The sequence below is a fragment of the Mastomys coucha genome, unplaced genomic scaffold (genome assembly GCF_008632895.1).
Source record: "Mastomys coucha isolate ucsf_1 unplaced genomic scaffold, UCSF_Mcou_1 pScaffold21, whole genome shotgun sequence".
Taxonomy (NCBI): Eukaryota; Metazoa; Chordata; class Mammalia; order Rodentia; family Muridae; genus Mastomys; species Mastomys coucha.
In genome coordinates, this window is record NW_022196904.1 from 9385621 (window position 1) to 9405629 (window position 20009).

At 43.5% G+C, this 20009-nt stretch overlaps 1 protein-coding gene and 1 pseudogene across 2 annotated transcripts in view; both read left to right on the top strand.

Annotated features, from left to right (window-relative positions):
- LOC116101628 (neurotrophin receptor-interacting factor 1) overlaps nt 1-3124 on the top strand; it is a 16028-nt gene extending 12904 nt beyond the window's left edge. For both annotated transcript variants that reach the window (XM_031385332.1, XM_031385333.1), the window contains exons 7-8: nt 1136-1262; nt 1599-3124. In XM_031385332.1, the coding sequence (XP_031241192.1) occupies nt 1136-1262; nt 1599-3124 (1653 nt within the window). The remainder of the gene's footprint in view (nt 1-1135; nt 1263-1598) is intronic.
- Nucleotides 3125-10915: 7791 nt separating this feature from the next.
- Nucleotides 10916-12917, top strand: LOC116101639 (annotated as a pseudogene).
- Nucleotides 12918-20009: the final 7092 nt, after the last annotated feature.

The window sequence follows — 20009 nt, forward strand, 5'->3', positions numbered from 1 at the left end:
ACTCAGAAATCCACCTGCCTCTGCCTCCCAAGTGCTGGGATTAAAGGAGTGTGCCACCACTGCCTAGCTGGTCACAGCTTCCTTTAAGGGACTACCCCTAAGATATCCTCTCTACACTGAACCATGCCAAGGCTTCATGAAAGATAGGCCATTTTAACTTTCTGAGTTCATGGGCCTAAGTGGAATTCTGAAAAACCCAAGTGTGAAGAAGGATAACCCTCCTGACATTGTGATGGGCATAGAGAAAGCAAACAGTCAAGAGTCAAGACTGAGGGGGACATAAGAACCAGAAGAATCACAGGCAGTCTGTGAGGACTACATTGTACCCTAGTTAGAATGAGTGAGCACTTGTCCTTTGGAGATACTCAATTGGGGAATTAGGAATGAAACAGCATAGAGAATTGGTGATGGGCATGCAATAGGATTAGCCCTGTCAGCCAGGATAATAGTGTGTATATGGCATGAGTGTATATTATGTATATGGTATTAGGGATATTAGTGTGTATATGGCTCTTTTCCTTACAAGTGGTTTATATTGGATTGGAATTGTTGGCTCTCATGTAATGAACTAGACTTTGGGCATGGCTGCTACCTGGGAATGGGAAGAAACTGATCCCAGATTCATTGCTCTGTATTGTGTTCCTTCTAAGGTAGGCTCTGCAGCATCTAGGCAAAACACCTCCCAGATCCAGTCAAGGTGGTAAGATGGAAGTTTTCCTGTCAGAATCCATAGCCTCTAATAAGAAACTGTCATGGCATAGGTGAATATTATACATAGGTCAGACCTGTCTATTAACATTGTAGGCTTTACACTACAGAACAAAGCTGTTGCCAGAGGGAGAAGGTCCTTTGGAGGGATGTTGTCCTTACAATTGCAGGCTTAGTACAGATGCTAGTATGATCAGTGTAGCATGCTTATTGCACTTATAGCTCTTTGCCAAACAGGAGCTCAGCCTACCAGCTTGGGACCCAGACTTTAATTTGGAGAAATACCCTGTGGATCTCTTTCGGGGTCAAAAAAGTCATTGTCTCTGAGTAAACCACCAAGGCAGAGAAGTCCCTGTGTGTGGTAGAATGTCCCGGTGGCCTTCCTTCTACCCACATTGGCAAACATCAAACTTTTATAACATTACAGGAACCGGTGACTTTCCAGGATGTGGCTGTAGACTTCAGTCAGGAAGAGTGGCGGCTACTAGGTCCAGTGCAGAAGACCGAGTATCATGATGTGATGCTAGAGACCTTGGGCAACTTGGTCTCTGTGGGTAAGGCCATTCCTACATTTAGAAAGCCATGGGGTCCCCCAAATCTCTCAGTTTTTCTCTACCCAGTATCAGAACTGGCTGTGCTCTCAATGGTCTCTTGCTCTGTCCAGAATCTTTATCTGAAACTGTGACCCTGCGTTGGTAGACAGCCTTGAGTGTACAGAAGCAGCCTCCGGTTTGGTTTGCCTGGGGGAATGAGGAAGCTCCTGGTTTTGCTTCTTCACAGCTTGTCACTCCCTAGACTGAATGACTATTTGAGAAGATATAACCTTATTTCTTAATATTGTCACTCTGTCACTTATAATTGCAATATGTATATCTTTTGGTTTCTTTCAGGGTGGGAGTCTACATTGGGAAACAGAGAGTTAACTCCAGACTCTCCCATTCCTGTGGTAAAACCAATTCATGACTCAAACCCAAAAGATCTCTCAAGGAATGGTACCCAGTCCACTGTCCTTGAAAATGTCTCACAAGATGGGGTCCAAGAAATGCACACCATAGAATCAAATCAAGTGGGGAAGCTTCAGGAAAAAGGCCACCCTCAGAGGAAGTTCTCTGAAAGCTCCAGGTCTCAGGGCCAAACTAGTCTTCACAAAAGCCAGGGCTCACTCAGTGAAGGTCTTCCTAGAAAGCATGTAAAAGTTAAGCAGAAGGGCACTGGAAAGGGGAAAGGCAGGAAAAATACCATTTCCATGACGCGAGGTTTACGCATAAGAAGTAAGCAAAAGGACTCTGTGGAGTGGCAAGGCAGGAGTGGCAGCAATCCTATGACACATAGCTCTATAAAAAACCACCAAGATGGTTCTGAGCTGGGAAAAGCTGGGGCCAGCAGAGATCCCATTACACTTACTGTGCCTGAAAAATTTTACCAGAAAGCCACTGGCTCTGAAGAGGGTAGATCTGGGGACAGTAGCAATGCCACAGTACCTGATACACCTACAGAGATTCACCAGAAAGGCCCTAAATGGCATAAAGTTGGGAAAAGTAACAATTCCATGTTACAAGGTCCATCTGTACAAAATCACCAGATGGGGTCTGAGGCAGGAAGAGCCAGGGAATACAGTATCTTGACACAACCTTTACCTATAAAAATTCATCAGAAAGGCTATGAAGAAGGTAAAGTCCAAGGAAACAGGAATTCCTTGAAACATGTAAAACCTCACCAGAAGGGTTCTAAAGGGGAAAGAGCCAGGGAATTTAGCACTTCCGAAAAACATGTTCCCTATGTAAAAAATCACCTAAAGGCCTCTGAAAGAGGAACAGGCAGGGAAATCAATACTTCTATAAAATGTGGTCCCTATATAAAAACTTACTATAAGGGTTCTGAAGTGGGAAGGCTCAGGAGAGCCAACAATTGTAGGAAGGCCATCAGCCGACATGCTCAGCAGATAGTCTTTATAAAAATTCACAAGGGGAGCCAAGTTTGCCGATGCAGTGAATGTGGTAAAATGTTCCGAAATGCTAGGTATTTCTCTGTCCATAAGAAGATCCACACAGGAGAACGGCCTTACATGTGTATGGCCTGTGGGAAAGCATTTGTTCAGAGCTCCTCCCTCACACAGCATCTTAGAATTCATAGCGGAGAGAGACCGTTTGAATGTTCAGAGTGTGGGAGGACCTTCAATGACCGCTCAGCCATCTCTCAGCACCTGAGAACTCATACTGGAGCTAAGCCCTACCACTGTCAGCACTGTGGGAAAGCTTTCCGTCAGAGTTCCCACCTTACCAGGCATGAGAGAACTCATACTGGGGAGCGACCTTATGTGTGCACCAAGTGTGGGAAGGCATTCACACAGAGCTCACACCTTATTGGGCATCAGAAAACACATGGGATAAAGTTCAAGAAGCAGCCCAAATTGTAGCCTTTGTGCTTTTCAAAGCACTGTTTTTTTCAGCCTTGAGATGTACTATGCAGACCCTAAGTATGATAGATAGGCTTTGAATAAGGAGAGCCCCAGACCTTAAGGACAGCTCAGGACACCACCTAGCAGGCAGTGAATGAAACCATCAGGGAGTTCTTAATTGCTTCATTTATCCTCAAAAGGAAATAAAAGATCTGAAAATGCATCTAAGTTCAAGAAGCCAGGTACCAAAATTTGCACTAATATTTCTATACAGGATAAAGTATGTAAGTGAAAAAAAAAAACTAAAAGTATGTAGATAAATAAACTATTATATTTGTGTGGAACTTTTTTTTCTGCTGTGATAGTTGTTTTTCGTTATCAATTTGACTACATCTGGAATTAACTAAAACACTAGCAGCTGAGTATACCTTTGAGGAATTTTTTTTCTTAGATCATTTGAAGTGGGCAAACCCACTTTTAATCTGGATTGCACCTTCTACTGGCAACCTATATAAAGGACATGGAAGAAGGAAGCTTGCCCTCTTTGCCTGTTTGCTCTCGCTAGTTAGTATTTTCCTTTACTTGCATTAGAGCTTACTTACAGGTTCTGGTATCTAGCACCTGAGACATCCTGCCTCATGAACTGAACAACTACTGGATTCTTAGGCCTTCCATTGATGGACAGCCATTTTCATTCTAGTTAATGTATGTGTATGTAAATACATATGAGGAGATTCATTCTATCAGATACACTACATTAGGGTACCTTGAATAATATCTGCTTAATTAAGAATCTTGTTTGTTTTTGATTTTTGAGACAGGGTTTTTCTGGGTAGGACTGGCTGTCTTACAACTCACTCTATAAACCAGGCTGGCCTCAAACTCAGAGATCCACCTACCTCTGCCTCCTAAGTGCTGGGATTAAAGGTGTGCGCCACCTGGCCATTAACAATCTTTTATGTTGTTGATCTCAACAGTTCTAGCAGATTAGCGTACAGGTAGGAAGAAATCTTCAGGAATCATTGGAGGCCCAGAGGTCTAGAAGTCCATAATGAATCCAGGGACACATGAAAATATCCTCTGGCTTTACATTACCATTTTTCCTAGAGGGCCAGTTACGGGAGAAGTTCATCACTGTTAATCATCAAAATACTGGCAACACCAGGGCATGTGTTTGATGCTCACTTTCAAATTCCATTACATACATACATACATACATACATACATACATACATACTACATATCCAGGTCAACAAAGAAAAGCAAAGGACTAGCAGTGTGGCTCAGCTAGTAAAGGGGATCTGCCACCAAACTTGATGGACTGATTTTTAATCCCTAGAACAAACCGTGAGAAGAGAACTGATTGTTGCAAGTTGTCCACTAACATCCACATGTGTGCCATGGTGTTCAGTCACACAAAATAAAACTATAGAATTCTTCAGAGTTGAAGAGATGGCTCCATGGTTAAGAATTCTTGCTGCTTTTGCAGAGACCCCAGTTTGATTCATGGCATCCATATTTAAAGGCTCAAAAAACACTTGTAACTTCAGCTCCAAGGGATCTAGAACCTTCTAGACTCTTGCTACCTGCACTCATATACTCACAGGCACACATACTTTTTTTTCATCTCCAGATCATGCACACCCCACGTCATCCCTTTCCCAAGAGTTCCATGTTGTTCTTCTATGTTCTTTGTTACATTTGAAAACATATTCTATAGCTGGGGGTGTGGCCCAGTGGGTAAACATGTGCTTTGCCTATATGAAGCCCCTGGATACAACTCCAGCATACACACCAGATCCATATTGCAGGTGTGATTATGCCCTCTTGGGTGAATGACTCATCTTTCTCTGAAACAAACAGGATCAGAGAGTACATTGCATGTTGTAAGGTCAAGTGTGCAGAAAAATGGCCACCAGGAGGCATATATCAGACATTGTGCTGTTTAATCATTTCAGTAACCTGATTAAAATTTGTTAGTATTTTTGAAATGAGGTTTAAGTTTGCCCAGAGGTATGTTATCTGGTAAAACTCAAGAATCTCATTTTTCTGGATCCCTAACAGTAAGATAAGCTAAGAGCAGTCAAAAAATGGAGGACTATAGGAGAACTTTGGACCAGAAGGTGCAACCTAAGCTTCAGAAATATGTTTTGCCTATGTATTCTATATAATGAGCAATTCCAAATTACTGGCAGCCATTTTGTTATTTTGGTAGTCTGTGGGTAAGTTTGGAGACCATACAGATGGTTCCTGACCATTGTTTCTGGGATCAACAGGGAAGACAGAGTTGTCAGTGCAACACCTGGGGCCCTTTTAATATAGGTTGAATGTATATGGACTTTTGGCTTTATGCGTTGATTGCCTTTCAAGCTCTCAGATGGTAAGTACAGTCAAGTAGAAATCTCTCATTGAGCCTGTCCCACACATACAGCCTCTCCTTGCCTTCATTTTCCTGCCTTCACCTTCAAATTTTGGAGGTAAAGACTAACATGACTGTGTGTCGGCTGCCTTACCCGTCCAGTGGAAATAAGGAGGCAAACACCGAGCCCTTCTCCATGCAGTTTAATCAGGAACCTTCATTTTTACTTCTTCTCTAGTTAGCTTCTTTTATATTCTTCTGTATCTTCTTCTTACATCTTACTTATTACTACTTACATCTTATTAGTTACATTTTATTAGTTACATACTTATTCCTAATTCTACATCTTACATCTGTCCTTACATCTTACTTCTATATCTACATCTTCTCTCCTATCCCATTACCAGCCCCAATTCTACATACTTACTCCCTATTCTTTCCTAACCCATCACCAGCCCTAATTCTACATACTTACTCAATACTCCTCCAGCCCCCAGCCCTTGTGGGTTAAATACTTTCCCTGGTCCCAATCAGCATCAGCTACGTGGCAAAGCATAATAGGATGCTACGAGAAATCATGCCAGCTTGCATCATAAACTAGAGACACACAGCTTTTCCAACTAAGGCTTGTTTATCTCAATGCTCTCTGCTCTGGCCGGAGACCAGGTATTCAATATATATATAGGGTGGCAGCTGCGGCTCCCCACAACTGTGGACCTTCCTACCCAGAGAAAGCCTTCCATGACCTGGCTGGTCTCCCTTCAAAAGCTGGAGTGAGTCTGATTCCCCTCTCACTAATTCTGTGAGTGATGCTTAGAAAATGACAGATGGTAATTTCTATACTTGCCAAAATAGAACTCATTGTATTGCTAAGCTGGTGCTTCTTCAAGTTCTGTTGGAACTCTGGGTCTCTAGATGGTCACTCTGGAATTCAGTCTTGGAACCACTATAGGCCAGCCAGCCACTAAGGGTTTTGGGGTGGAGAGGAACAGTATGGATGAACAATGGCCAATCAGTGCCTTCAACAAAGACCCTGCATGAGCAGGGTCATAAGCAGGTGGGATCCAATTGATCTGGGGTTTTCCCAACTTGGAAAATGAGATAAGAGATATCAAGGGTTTTTAAGAGTATCTAAGGGCTCCCAGTGGGAGGAAAGGATGAGTCCAGTTGGGCCCACCTCAATCATTAGGCCCAGCTGGCAGGGAAGAGAGAGTTCTGAGGCAGAGTTGGGAGTTCTGTAAGGACCTTAGTTTGCTTCCTATTACTGTGATAAAATAATACCAAAAGCAAATTGAGGAGGAAAAGGTTTGTTTCAGCTTACACATCCATCTTGAGCACAGTCCATCACTGAGGGAAAGCCAAGGCAGAAAATCAAGCAGGGAAAGAACTGAAGTAGGCCATGGAAAGGTGTTGCTTACCAGCTTGGTCCTCATGACTTGCTCAGCTCCTTTTTTATAGAACTCAGGATCACTTGCTTAGGGGTGCAACTATCCCCAGTGGGCTGGGCTCTCCCACATCAACTATTAACCATGAAAGTGTCCCCAACAGGTTTGCCTTTAATCCAATCTGATGAAGGCATTTTCTCAAGTGAGAATCCCTCTTTCAAAGTAACTCTAACTTGTATCAAGTTAGCAACAACAAAACAAACAAACAGCTAGTTAGTACACAGAGGGAGACAGTGGTGGTTTGAATAGGTATGGCCCCCATAGACTCATGTGTTTGAATACTTGTTCATTAGGGAGTAGCACAATTAGGAAGTGTAGCCTTAGTGCAGTAGATGTGGCCTTGGGTAATTGAAACTATTGATGCTGACCGATATCATTGACCAAAGATTGTTGATTCTTGTTTTTTGTTATTATTGTTGACGGTGGTGGTAGGAAGTATATATGTTTCACTTCTTTAAGTTTTGTGTTTTCTTGAGTGTAATTAACCTCCTTTTGTTGGAGTTTTCTTTCTATCACTTTCAGTAGGTTGGTTTTGTAGATATTGTTTAAGTACTGTTTATGTTGGAACATATTTTTACATCTATGGTGATTGAAAGTTTTGCTAGATATAGTAGTCTGGGCTGGCATCTGTGGTACACAGAGTCTGCAGCACATCTGTCCAGGTACTTTTGGCTTTTACTGTCTCCATTGAGAAGTTAGGTATAATTCTAATAGGTCTGCCTTTATATGTTATTGCTCATTTTCCCTTGTAGCTTTAGTATTCTTTGTTGTTGTTGTTATTCTGTACCGTTTAGTTTTTTGATTATTGTATGCTAAGGGGACTTTCCTTCTGGTCCAGTCTATTTGGTGTTCTGTATGCTTCTTGTACTTTGATGGGAATCTTCTTTAGGTTAGGGACATTTTATTCTATGATTTTGTTGAAAATATTGTCTATGCCTTTGTGCTGGGTTTCTTCTCCTTCCTTTATTCCTAATATTCTTAGGTTTGGTCTTTTCATAGTGTCCCAGGTTTCCTGGATGTTTTGTGACCGAAGGGTTTTAGGTTTAACATCTTCTTTGACTGGTGCCTCTATTTTTTTTCTACCATATCTTCAATGCCTGAGATTCTCTTTTCCATCTCTTGTAGTCTGATGACAAAGCTTGACTCTTTAGTTCCTGTTAAAGTTCCTACATTTTTCATTTCCAGAATTCTCTCAGTTTGGATTTTCTATATTGATTTTATTTCTATTTCAGGTCCTGGACAGTTTTATTCATTTCCTTACACTGTTTGTGTTTTCATAGATTTCATATGAAATGAGATTTAATATTTATTCATTTCCTCTTTAAAGACCTCTACCCTCTTCATACAGGAAGGTTTAAGGTCTTTTTCATGTGCTTCAGCTATGTTAAAGTATTCAGGGCCTGCTGTCATGAGATAGATGGGCTCTCTAGTGAAAATATATTGACCTTGTTGTTGTTATGTTTTTACACTAGCTTCTAAGCACCAGGGATTGAGATGATTATAGTTTATGTACTGATTTTGACTTGTCTATGTTGGGTGGATATTTTGTTCCTTGGTTTCTGTTTTGTCTCTGGATTTTGAAGCATGTGATAGCTGTGTGTTGCCTGGTAGGAAATACTCTTTAGATCTGATAGTTGTGTTGCTTGAGTGTCCTAAGTACAATTTCTGAGTTTGGGGAGCTGATACTTGGGAATAGGGATAGGGATAGGCTAGGAGCCTGAAGCGGGGGATGGGGGTGGAGAGGGTCCTAGGAGTGCTGAGACCAGAGTTTTTAACCAGGATGTTTATTTCATCTCCTTGGAATGGGGGGATATGGTGAAGAAAGGACATCCCAAAAGGTCTGCTGTATTGCTGGTGGTGAGAGAGGAGCAGAAGAAGAGGGAAAGATCTACAGACAGCTAGCTGCTTCCCTGGCAGGAGAGATTTTTGTGTTAACAGGGGTAACAACCTGTTTAGGGGCTGGAATAAAGCAACAAGTCAGGGAAGGTAGGCTAGGAAGAGATGATCTGTGAAATCCACTGGAGATGTGGGTGGGGTGGGGGATAGGAAGGCTGTAGCTGGTGTTCTGTTATAGACCTAGGGATAAGACTAGGGGTTTGGATTTGAAGGGAAGGAGGGGGTGATGAAAGTCTTCAGTTGGCTTGCGTGTTTCTCTGGCCTCCTTGGAAGATGTGTTCCTAGTGGATTCCTACTGGTATTTGAGGTTAGGATAATGGGATGCGTTTGGGGGAGGAAGATTGAGGAGAAGACCTCTTTGATCCATCAGGGACGGGGTTAGAAAAGAAAGGGAGACTGCAGCAGGTTTTCTGCAACAGAGCTGGGGAAGAGACTGGGGGCATTGGATCTGGGGGATCAGAAGGAGAGGTGTAAATCTGCCGGCCTACTTGCTTCCTTCGTAGGAGTGGTCCCTGAGTTAGCAAAGGGGCCTTCTGGGATTGGGGGCTGGATAAAAGCAATGAGTGGGGAGGACAGAAGTTGGAAGAAGAAGATCTCTGGGAGCCATAGGAGATGAGAATGAGGGTGGGTAGGGAAGGCTGCTACAGTTATTCTGCTGCAGAGCTGAGGATGAGATCATTATTATTAACTCTTAGAAAGCTGTTCTTTTCTAATGAGAGACAGACTGCAGAGATTGGGACAGGACAGGGGGTGGGTTTAACTGGTAATCAAGAAAGGGGAAAGAGTAGTGCAGATATATTGTGTGAGAAAATAATCTATTTTCAAAATTAGGGTAGAAAAGAAAATAGGACTTTGAGAAGTCTTATGAGGGTCATTGCTATGAGAAATCTTTCTGTCAAACCTCTGACCTCATTTCACAACAGGGTACTCATCCCAAAGTGAAGCCTGATGAGTGGGATCAAAGTGGGAAATGCTTCAGTTAGAGTTCTCACTTCATTGTTCATCAGAGAATTCATATGGAAGAGAAACACCATGACTTCCTTGAGTGAGAAAAGACACTCAAGCACTTATTAGGCACCAGAGAAATCATTCAAGAAAGAATTATCATGAGTGTCACCACATGAGATATACTATATCCAGAATTCATATTCTAATGTTGCAGAAAAGCTCAAGTTCATAAAGGTGAGAAATCCTTCAAATAGATGCCATACTTCCTTATTATATACTTATAAAACCCAGTCAGTATAAAACCACATGAATTAATAGGAAAAAATCTCCAGCACATCATCTAACCTTTTAGGTCACCAGAAAATTTCTCACTGGACAAAAATTCTATGCATATAATGGGTGAAGAGTACTTTCGGGAAGCACTATACTCACATTGAGCACTAGCAAAATCATTGTAGAAAAAAAACGGTACTATTTTTTAATGTCAATCTGTGATCTCATAAAACAGTCCAATGGAGTGATCAATTCAAATAGTGGTCTTTATGCCACATAGTTCTAAAAAGGAAAAAAAAGATATTACAAGGAGGTGAGGATGAATAGTTTATACAGGAATGTGAAAAAGTTGTTCTTCAGAATACCATATCGATAGAAACACTGAAAGGGTAGAGATAAATATACCATCAGCGTCTTGATGTATATCCTACTGTGATATAGACCCACTTGGACCAACTTTCCCTTTTTTTTATTAGATATTTTATTTATTTACAATATCTCCTTTCCCAGGTTCCCCTCCAAAAAAAAGAAAAAAGAAAAAGAAAAAATAATAAAATAAAATAAAAACAAAAACTAAAACAAACCCCTGTTCCCTCCTCCCTCTCCCTGCTCACCACCCCACCCCCTCCTGCTTACTGGCCCTGGCATTCCCCTACACTGGAGCATAGAACCTTCACAGGGCCAAGGTCCTCTCCTCCCGTTGATGACCAACTTAGCCATCCTCTGCTGTACATATGCTGCTGGAGCCATTAGTCCCACCATGTATACTCTTTGGTTGGTGTTTTAGTCCCTGGGAGCTCTGAGGGTACTAGTTAGTTCATATTGTTGTTCATCCTAAGGGGCTGCAAATCCTTCAGCTCCTTGAGTCCTTTCTCTAGCTCCTTCATTGGGGACCCTGTATTTAGTCCAATGGATGGCTGTGAGCCTCTACTAATGTATTAGTCAGGTACTGTTGGACCAACTTTTCTAGTTGCCAATCTGCTTTATGAAAATTCCAATTGCCAATCTGCTCTATAAAAATTCCAAATAAGGCAGTCTCGGCTTTTAGCCGGCTTCACACGTGTGAACCTTGTGGGCAAGTTTTTCGACAAAAATGCCCAAATTCAAGGTGACACTTGGGGAGAGAAATCAGGAGAAGCATGCACCCCTGGCCGAGCAGATTCTAGCAGGGAACGCAGTACGCGCGGGGACCCGAGAAAAACGGCGTGGACGTGGGGTCGAAGAGGAGGAAGAGTACATGGGACCCCGCTTGAGCAGGCGGATTTTGCAGCAAGCCCGGCAACAGCAGGAGGAGCTCGAGACTGACCATGGGACTGGAGAGCGGGCCCCCAAAACCGCGAGAGCGCGCCACGCGGCTGGGGCCTGGAGTGCCACAGGATGGATCAGATGAGGAGGATGAGGAATGGCCTACCCTGGAGCAGGCAGCCAAAATGACCGGGGTGGACCACCAGGCAGAAGTGGTCGTGGACCCTGAAGATGAACGTGCCATTGAAATGTTCATGAACAAGAACCCTCCCGCCAGGCGCACCCTGGCTGACATCATCATGGAGAAGCTGACAGAGAAGCAGAGGTGGAGACTGTCATGTCAGAGGTATCGGGCTTCCCTATGCCTCAGCTGGATCCCCGGGTCCTGGAAGTCTACAGAGGAGTCCGGGAGGTGCTATGTAAGTACCGCAGTGGGAAGCTGCCCAAGGCTTTTAAGATCATCCCTGCACTGTCCAACTGGGAGCAGATCCTGAGGCCTGGACTGCAGCCGCCATGTATCAAGCCACCAGGATCAAGCCTCTAACCTGAAGGAGCGCATGGCCCAGCGCTTCTACAACCTTGTCCTGCTTCCCCGAGTGCGAGATGACATTGCTAAATACAAGCGACTCAACTTTCACCTCTACATGACACTCAAAAAGGCTCTATTCAAGCCTGGAACCTGGTTCAAAGGAATCCTGATCCCGCTGTGTGAGTCTGGCACCTGCACCCTGCAAGAAGCCATTATCGTGGGCAGCATCCTTACCAAGTGGTCCATCCCTGTGCTGCACTCCAGTGCGGCCATGCTGAAGATTGCTGAAATGGAATACAGTGGTGCCAACAGCATCTTCCTGCGCCTGCTGCTGGATAAGAAGTACGCACTGCCCTACCGGGTACTCGACGCTCTGGTCTTCCATTTTCTGGCTTTCCGGACAGAGAAACGCCAGCTGCCTGTGCTCTGGCACCAGTGCCTGCTGACACTAGCGCAGCGTTACAAGGCTGACCTGGCCACAGAGCAGAAGGAGGCCCTCCTGGAACTGCTTCGGCTGCAGCCCCACCCGCAAGTGTCCCCTGTAATCAGGCGTGAGCTTCAGAGTGCAGTCCCCCGAGACATGGAAGATGTTGTTGTCACCATGGAATGAGAACAGTCACCTGTGTTGGTCCGGGGTGTGGGAGCTGGTGTATTTATAGACCTAGGTCAAGACGCTGAAGAGTTACTACAGCTTCCATGGCTCCAGTCCTGGGCAGGGAGAACTGCATCCACTCGGCTTTCTCTGCCATTTTAGGATTTGATCCCTGCTCATTTCTGGAAGCTAACTGGAGTTACCTCAGTTTGGCACCCCCACAACCCACCTGGCGCTTAGTATAAGGGCTGCTCTCTCGAGATACTGTATAAGTTCACTGGGGTGTGGAGAAAACAAAGGCAAAGTTAAAAAAAAAATTCCAAATAATATAATTGTGTTTCAAAAGCACAATATACAAATTGTGCTCCCAGTTTAAAGGAAATTGGCCCATAGATCACAAAAGAGTAAAAATAGAATGAGTTAATGTTTTTTCTTAAATATTTAAACATCCACATGATTATGCAACAGTACATTTGTTTGGTTTGGTTTGGTTTTGCAACAAGGGCAATGTAGGCTGAAGAGATGGCTCAGCAGTTAAGAGCATTGACTGCTCTTTGAGAGGTCCTGAATTCAATTCCCAGCAACCACATGGTGGCTTACAACCATTTGTAGTTGAATGCCCTCTTCTGAAGACAGTTACAGTGTACTCATACATGAAATTAGTTTTTTTTTTAAAAAAAGGGAAGCCCTAAATGTCCTGGAATTCTCTATACAGACCAGGCTATCATTCAACTCAGAGAGATCCACTGTTTTTCTGAGTGCTGGGATCAAAAGTATGACCCACTACAGCTAGGTCCAACAATATATTTTTCAAAGCAACAAAACAAAGATTCTTTTTTTTTTTTATGTTTCTGGTTTTTTGTTTGTTTGTTTGTTTGTTTTTTGGTTTTTCAAGACAGAGTTTCTCTGTATAGCACTGGCTGTCCTGGAGCTCACTCTGTAGACCAGGCTGGCCTCGAACTCAGAAATCCGCCTGCCTCTGCCTCCCAAGTGCTGGGATGTTTCTGTTTTTTTATTGGATATTTTCTTTATTTACATTTCAAATGTTTTCCCCTTTCTAGGTCTCCTCTTCAGAAACTCCCTATCCCATCTCCCCTCCCCCTGCCTCTATGAGGGTGCTCCCCAACCCACCCCCATCTTCTGGCCCTGGCATTCGCCTATAATGGGGCATCAAACCCCCTCAGTCCCAAGGGCCTTTCCTCCCACTGATGTTAAACAAGGCCATCCTCTGCCATATATGTAGCCAGAGCCATAGGTCCCTCCATATGTACTCTTTGTGTTGGTGGTCCAGTCCCCAGGAGTTCTGGGGGTGGGGGGTGTCTGGCCGGTTGACACTGTTGCTCCCCCCATTGAGCTGCAAAACCCTTCAATTCCTTCAGTCCCTTCTCTAACTCCTTCATCTGGGACATTGCACTCAGTACAATGGTTGGCTGCAAGCATCTGCCTCTGTATTTGTCAGATTCTGGCAGAGCCTCTCAGGAGATAGCCATATCAGGTTTCCAACAGCAAGCACTTCCTGGCATCCACAATAGTGCACAGGCTTGGTGACTGTATATGGGATGGATCCCCAGGTGGGGAGTCTCTGGATGGCCTTTCTTTCAGTCTCTGCTCCACACTTTGTCTCCATATTTCCTCCTGTGAGTATTTTGTTCACCCTTCTAAAAAGCACTGAAGCATCCATATTTTGGTCTTCCTTCTTAGGTTTCATATGGTCTGTGAATTGAATCTTGCATATTCAGAACCTTTGGGGTAATATCCACTTATCAGTGACTACAGACTGTGTGTGTTCTTTAGTGACTGAGTTACCTCACTCAAGATGATATTTTCAAGTTTCATCCCTTTGCCTGCAAATTTCATGAAGTCATTATTTTCAATAGCTAGATAGTATTTCATTGTGTAAAACACAAAACAAAACAAAACATTTTCTGTATCCATTCCTCTGTTGAGGGACATCTGGGTTCTTTTCAGCTTCTGAATATTATAAATATGGTTGCTATGAACATAGTAGAGCATATGCCCTTATTACATGTTGGAGCATCTTCTAGGTATATGCCCAGGAGTGGGATAGCAAAGTCCTCAGGTAATACTATGTCCAATTTTCTGAGGAACCATAAGACTGTACTGTAATCTAGGCTCAACCCAGAGAACACAGATTGACAAATAAATCGTTACAATAACATGAGGTTTATTGATCCACTTACGTGTAGTTACCCACCCTCACGGGGGGGAGGGGGGAGGTTCAACCCTGAACTCAGAAAGCACACATCTTTTATACTTTACAGAGGGTAGATTTCTGCAACAAGGCTAGCTGGCTTGCTCTGGTTGGTGGAACACAGGACAAAGGATCTCATCAGGCCTGTTCTTGGCTTAGTCAGCCAACTTCCCTATCCAGCTCTGTATCTAGCCTTGAAAGGTCCCTGGGAAGGAGCTGAGTAACTAGGTGGTAAGGGGATTGTTGGCAGCAAGGTCAGAGCGACAGTTTGTGGTCCTTTTCGAAATTCACCACAAGAAGGGTTGGGGGGTTCTTTCAAGAATTGCTAATCTTGTTTTCATAGACCTTCACGTCATTGTGACCAGTTATTTTTGTTTTGGCTTTACTTAGCTTAGTCAGAATGGCCTGGTCATTCTCTCTCAACATCCTGACCATCAGAACTTTGTTTTTACATCATGCCCTTGGCTACCTCTGAAACACAGCTTCTTAGTGCTTCTCAGAAAACACTCAGCCAAATGGCTGAAGCTGCTGCTTGCTGCTGTAAAACTTTGTCTCCACACTGCTTGCTGCTTTCCAGGAGCTGGAACATGGCTCCCTTATTTTACTGTGAAACTTTATTTCTACATCTCCAGAACTCTTTTTTTTTTTTTCCACTTTATTACTTCAACTGATTTCCAGAGTGGTTGTTCCAGCAATGGAAGAGTGTTCCTCTTTCTCCACATCCTCACCATCATCTGCTGTCACCTGAGTTTTTTATCTTAGCCATTCTTACTGGTGTAAGGTAGGATCTCAGGGTTATTTTGATTTACATTTCCCTGATGACTAAGTATGTTGAACATTTCTTTAGGTGCTTCTGGGCCATTTGAGTTTCCTCTGTTGAGAATTCTCTGTTTAGCTCTGTTCTCCATTTTTTAATAAGGTTCTCTGGTTTTATTTGGTTCTCTGGAGTCTAACTCCTTGAGTTGTTTTTTGTATATATTGAATATTAGCCCTTTATCAGATGTGAGACTGGTAAAGATCTTTTCCCAATCTGTTAGTTGCCATTTTCTCCTATTGACAGTGCCCTTTGCCTTGCAAAAGCTTTGCAATTTTATGAGGTCCCATTTGTCAATTATTGACCTTAGAGCATAAGCCACTGATGTTCTGTTCAGGAATTTTTCCCCTGTGCCCATGTGCTCAAGGCTTTTTTGCATTTTCTCTTCTACTAGATTCAGTGTATCTGGTTTTATGTGGAGGTCCTTGATCCACTTGGACTTGAGCTTTGTACAGGGAGATAAGAATGGATCAATTTGCATTCTTCTACATGTTTACCATCAGTTGAACCACCACCATTTATTGAAAATGCTGTCTTTTTTCCACTGGATGGTTTTAGCTCCTTTGTCAGATCTAGTGACCACAGGTGTGTGGGTTCATTTCTGAGTCTTCAATTCTATTCTATTGATCTACCTGCCTGTCACTGTACCAATACCATGCAGTTTTTATCACAATTGTTCTGTAGGACAACTTGAGGTCAGGGATGGTGAATCCCCCAGAAGTACTTTTATTGTTGAGATTAGTTTTCACTATTTTGGGGTTTTTGTTATTCTAAATGAATTTGAGAGTTGATCTTTCTTTTTTTGTTTGTTTGGGTTTTTTGTTTGTTTTGTTTGTTTGTTTTCTGAGACAGGATTTCTCTGTGTAGCCCTGGCTGCCCTGGAACTCAACTTTGTAGACCAGGCTGGCCTCGAACTCAGAAATCTGCCTGCCTCTGCCTCCCAAGTGCTGCGATTAAAGGCATGCATCACCACTGCCTGGCTGCTTCTATTTCTTTAGGGGTAATGGGACCGTTTAGATCGTTTATCTGATCCTGATTTAACTTTGGTATTTGGTATCTGTCTAGAAAATCGTCCATTTTCATCCAAATTTTCCAGTTTTGTTGAATATAAGCTTTCGTAGTAGGATCTGATAATTTTTTGAATTTCCTCAGTTTCTGTTGTTACGTCTCCCTTTTCATTTCTGATTTTGTTAGTTTGGATACTGTCTCTGTGCCCTAGCTAAGAGTTTATCTATCTTATTGATTTTCTAAAAGAGCCAGCTCCTGGTTTTTTTGATTCTTTATAGTTCTTTTTGTTTCTACTCGGTTGATTTCCGTCCTGAGTTTGATTATTTCCTGCTGTCTTCTCTTGGGTGTATTTGCTTCTTTTTGTTCTAGAGCTTTCAGGTGATAAGCTGCTAGTGTATGCTCTCTCCAGTTTCTTTTTAGAGGCACCCAGAGCTATGAGTTTTCCTCCTAGCACTGCTTTCATTTTGTCCCATAAGTTTGGGTAAGTTCTGCCTTCATTTTCATTACATTCTAAAAAATCTTTAATTTTTCTTACATTAAGAAATCCTGGGCTGGAGAGATGGCTCAGCCATTAAAGGCTAGGCTCACAACCAAAAATATAAGAGTTCGGTTCCCAGCACCCACGGCTGTCTCTCCAGCCAAAAAAAAAAAAAAAAAAGAAAGAAAGAAAGAAAGAAAGAAAGAAATCCTTGGGCTGCTGGCCAGGCGCCGCAGCTGAGGCAGCTGAGCGTCTGCTTTTGCACTGGACTCAAGAGGAGCAGGGACGAGGGCTACACAGAAGAATGGAGACCCGGCCTGTGAACGGGAGTAATGGCTCACAGTCCCCGCCGGTGGGATCCCAGCAGAGTCATAGCTCAGTTCTTTGCCAGCGCTGGCCTATGCCCTCCCAGCTTTTCTCGCCTCTACGACGGATTATGACAAAATAGAAAGCTGGAATGTAAGCCCCACCGGAGCAGGAACTTTAACTAATGCACAACTTTTCTTCCTCCAGAACGCCTGGCACAGTATCATGCCCAGTGTGAAACCCAAGTGTGAATTAAGCGAGATCCTGACCCTTCTTTAAATTGTCTAATGAAAAAAGCGTCAGGCAGGGTGTAGTGGCGCAGGTCTTTAAACCCAGCATTTGGAAGGCAGGTGCAGTCTGATCTTTGAATTTAAGGCCAGTCTGGGCCCTATAGAAATTTCTAGGACAGTCAGAGCTATGTAGAGACCCTCCAAAAAAAGAAAAGAAAGAAAAAGAAAAGCTTTAAGTCTCATTATCAATACTTTGTCTACATAGCCAGTACTGAGAGAACAGTGAACACTGCAGTAAGACAGTCTCAAAACAAAATCAGGGGTCTAGTGACCCTTGGTCTTAACTCAAGGCCCTAGCCATCATACTGAAGCCTAATTGGTAGACCCAGGTCAGCTAGGTAGGTAGGGAAAGTTGCTAGTAGGTTTTTGGGGTTTTTTTTTGTTTTGTTTTGTTTTGTTTTTTTGAGACAGGGTTTTTGGCTGTCCTGAAACTTGATTTGGAGACCAAGTTGGCCTCAAACTCAGGAGATCCACCTGCTTTTAACTACCAAAAGCTGGATGAAACTTTTAAATGGCAAAACCAAGAGCTCTTCTAGGAAACTTTTGGTGTGGCTAGGACTATTATAACCTCAGATTATTTGGACCCAGATGCTGCTGTGGGAGGGGGAAGCAGATGGGGGCACTGGTAGGCATGGAGCATGACTTTAATACTGATCAGGAAGGACAAAACAACTCATTAATTCCCCTGAGGGTCTGTGTTAGTTGGGTTGCCTCCATTTTGCAGTGGTTTTGCTGAGGATCTTAGAAGGTGCCAAAATGCTGGGTACAAATTGGAACACAAATTCTCTTCTCCCAGCAGCAGAGCTCTTGCTTCACTCAGGTCAAAAATCAGGACCAAGTGATTTGAAGATACAAAACGGGCTCAAACTGTTTGGTACGGTCCTGGAAGTTGCCGCCCAATTATGAACACACTGAGCTCCAGTTCGAAGGGAAATTCTAATGAAGTGCTGTCAGTACTTGGCTACTTGCTTCTAGGAGGAAGTTGTGGGTACAGAGTTCCAAAGTTACCCTGCCTAACAGTGGGGGCCCATCAGAGCCACCAACTTAACCCTTTTAGTTCTGGTATTGAGCAATGGTTTGCTTGCTGCTGAAGCCCATGACAATCCCACCCAGAAACGACATCACTAGTGAGGCTGACAGTCTTGCTGTAATTGGGAGGAAACAGACTGCAGCATGTTTGGCAGATTGAGAGTCACCAGTAGCCAGAGTCAGGTTTGTGCAGGCCACTGTAGGGCTCAGAGCCCCCTCACCTCACATGGTGAGGAGAAGGTGGCAGTCAGACTCTAGCTGACCCAGATGATAGAGTTGGTCCCTGGGATAGTTTTACTTCCTTGCCTCACTCTCAAGAAGGCAAGGAAGGGCATTCTCTCCTCTTGCTGCCAGTTACCTTTGGGGAGGCTGATATGGGTTTATAAAAAGCTCATGAGAGACAACCTTCCCCACTGGCCCCTAGCTGGCTTCTAGCCACTTCACAGCAGAGTCCAAATCCAGAACCAGTGTGTTTGATGGGCCTGAGGATAGGACAGAGACAGGGGAAGTCAGGGACACTGGCCATTCTTAGCAGTCCCAAGGAAATGGCCTTTCTCCCAACCACCTTGCACAGGCTCAGTGGTAATGGTAACCATCTGCCCTCCCAGGAGGGTCCCAAGTCCTCCATGGGGTGGCTCAGAATGAGGGACAAGGGTTCAGGCAAGGAAGACCACAAAGATGATGAAGAAGACAATGGGGATGAGGAAGATGTTGACCATGAGCCACTGATTGGAGGTAACCGACTGGAAGTACTTGAGGATCTCTGAATGGGCCGCCTTGACATCCAGCTGGGCTCCAAGCACATTCTCGTCCATCCTGGAAACAGCCAGGAGATAAAACGGAAGGACACTAGGTTAAAAAGAAGACTGAAGACATCCACTTACTGTTAGGCAAAGGTGATCACAATTTGTGGAAGTAAAAAGTGTTTCACACTATGTGAACTCTTGTGTATGTGTGTGTATCCATACATACACACAGATAGATACATAAACAAGTTTTTTGAGGGTATAAGATCATACTTGACAGGTTAAGAACACTGACTGCTCTTCTAGAGGTCCTGAGTTCAATTCCCAGAAACCACATGGTGGCTTACAACCATCTGTAATGGGATCCTATACCCTCTTCTGGAGTGTCTGAAGACAGCTATAGTGTACTCATAATACATTAAATAAATCTTTAAAAAAAACATTCTGGGGCTGGAGAGATGACTCAGCAGTTAAGAGCACTGACTGATCTTCCAGAGATCCTGAGTTCAAATCCCAGCAACCACCTGGTGGCTCACAACCACCTGTAATGAGATCTGATGCCTTCTTCTGGTGTGTCTGAAGACATCAACAGTGTACTTATTTATGATAAATCAATCAATCAATCAATCTTTGGGCCCTGAGCAGGCGGGGCCAACTGGAGTGAGCAGCACTCCAGTTGTAGACAAGCATCTGTACAGCTACAGTATACTCATAAAATAAATAAATCTTTTTT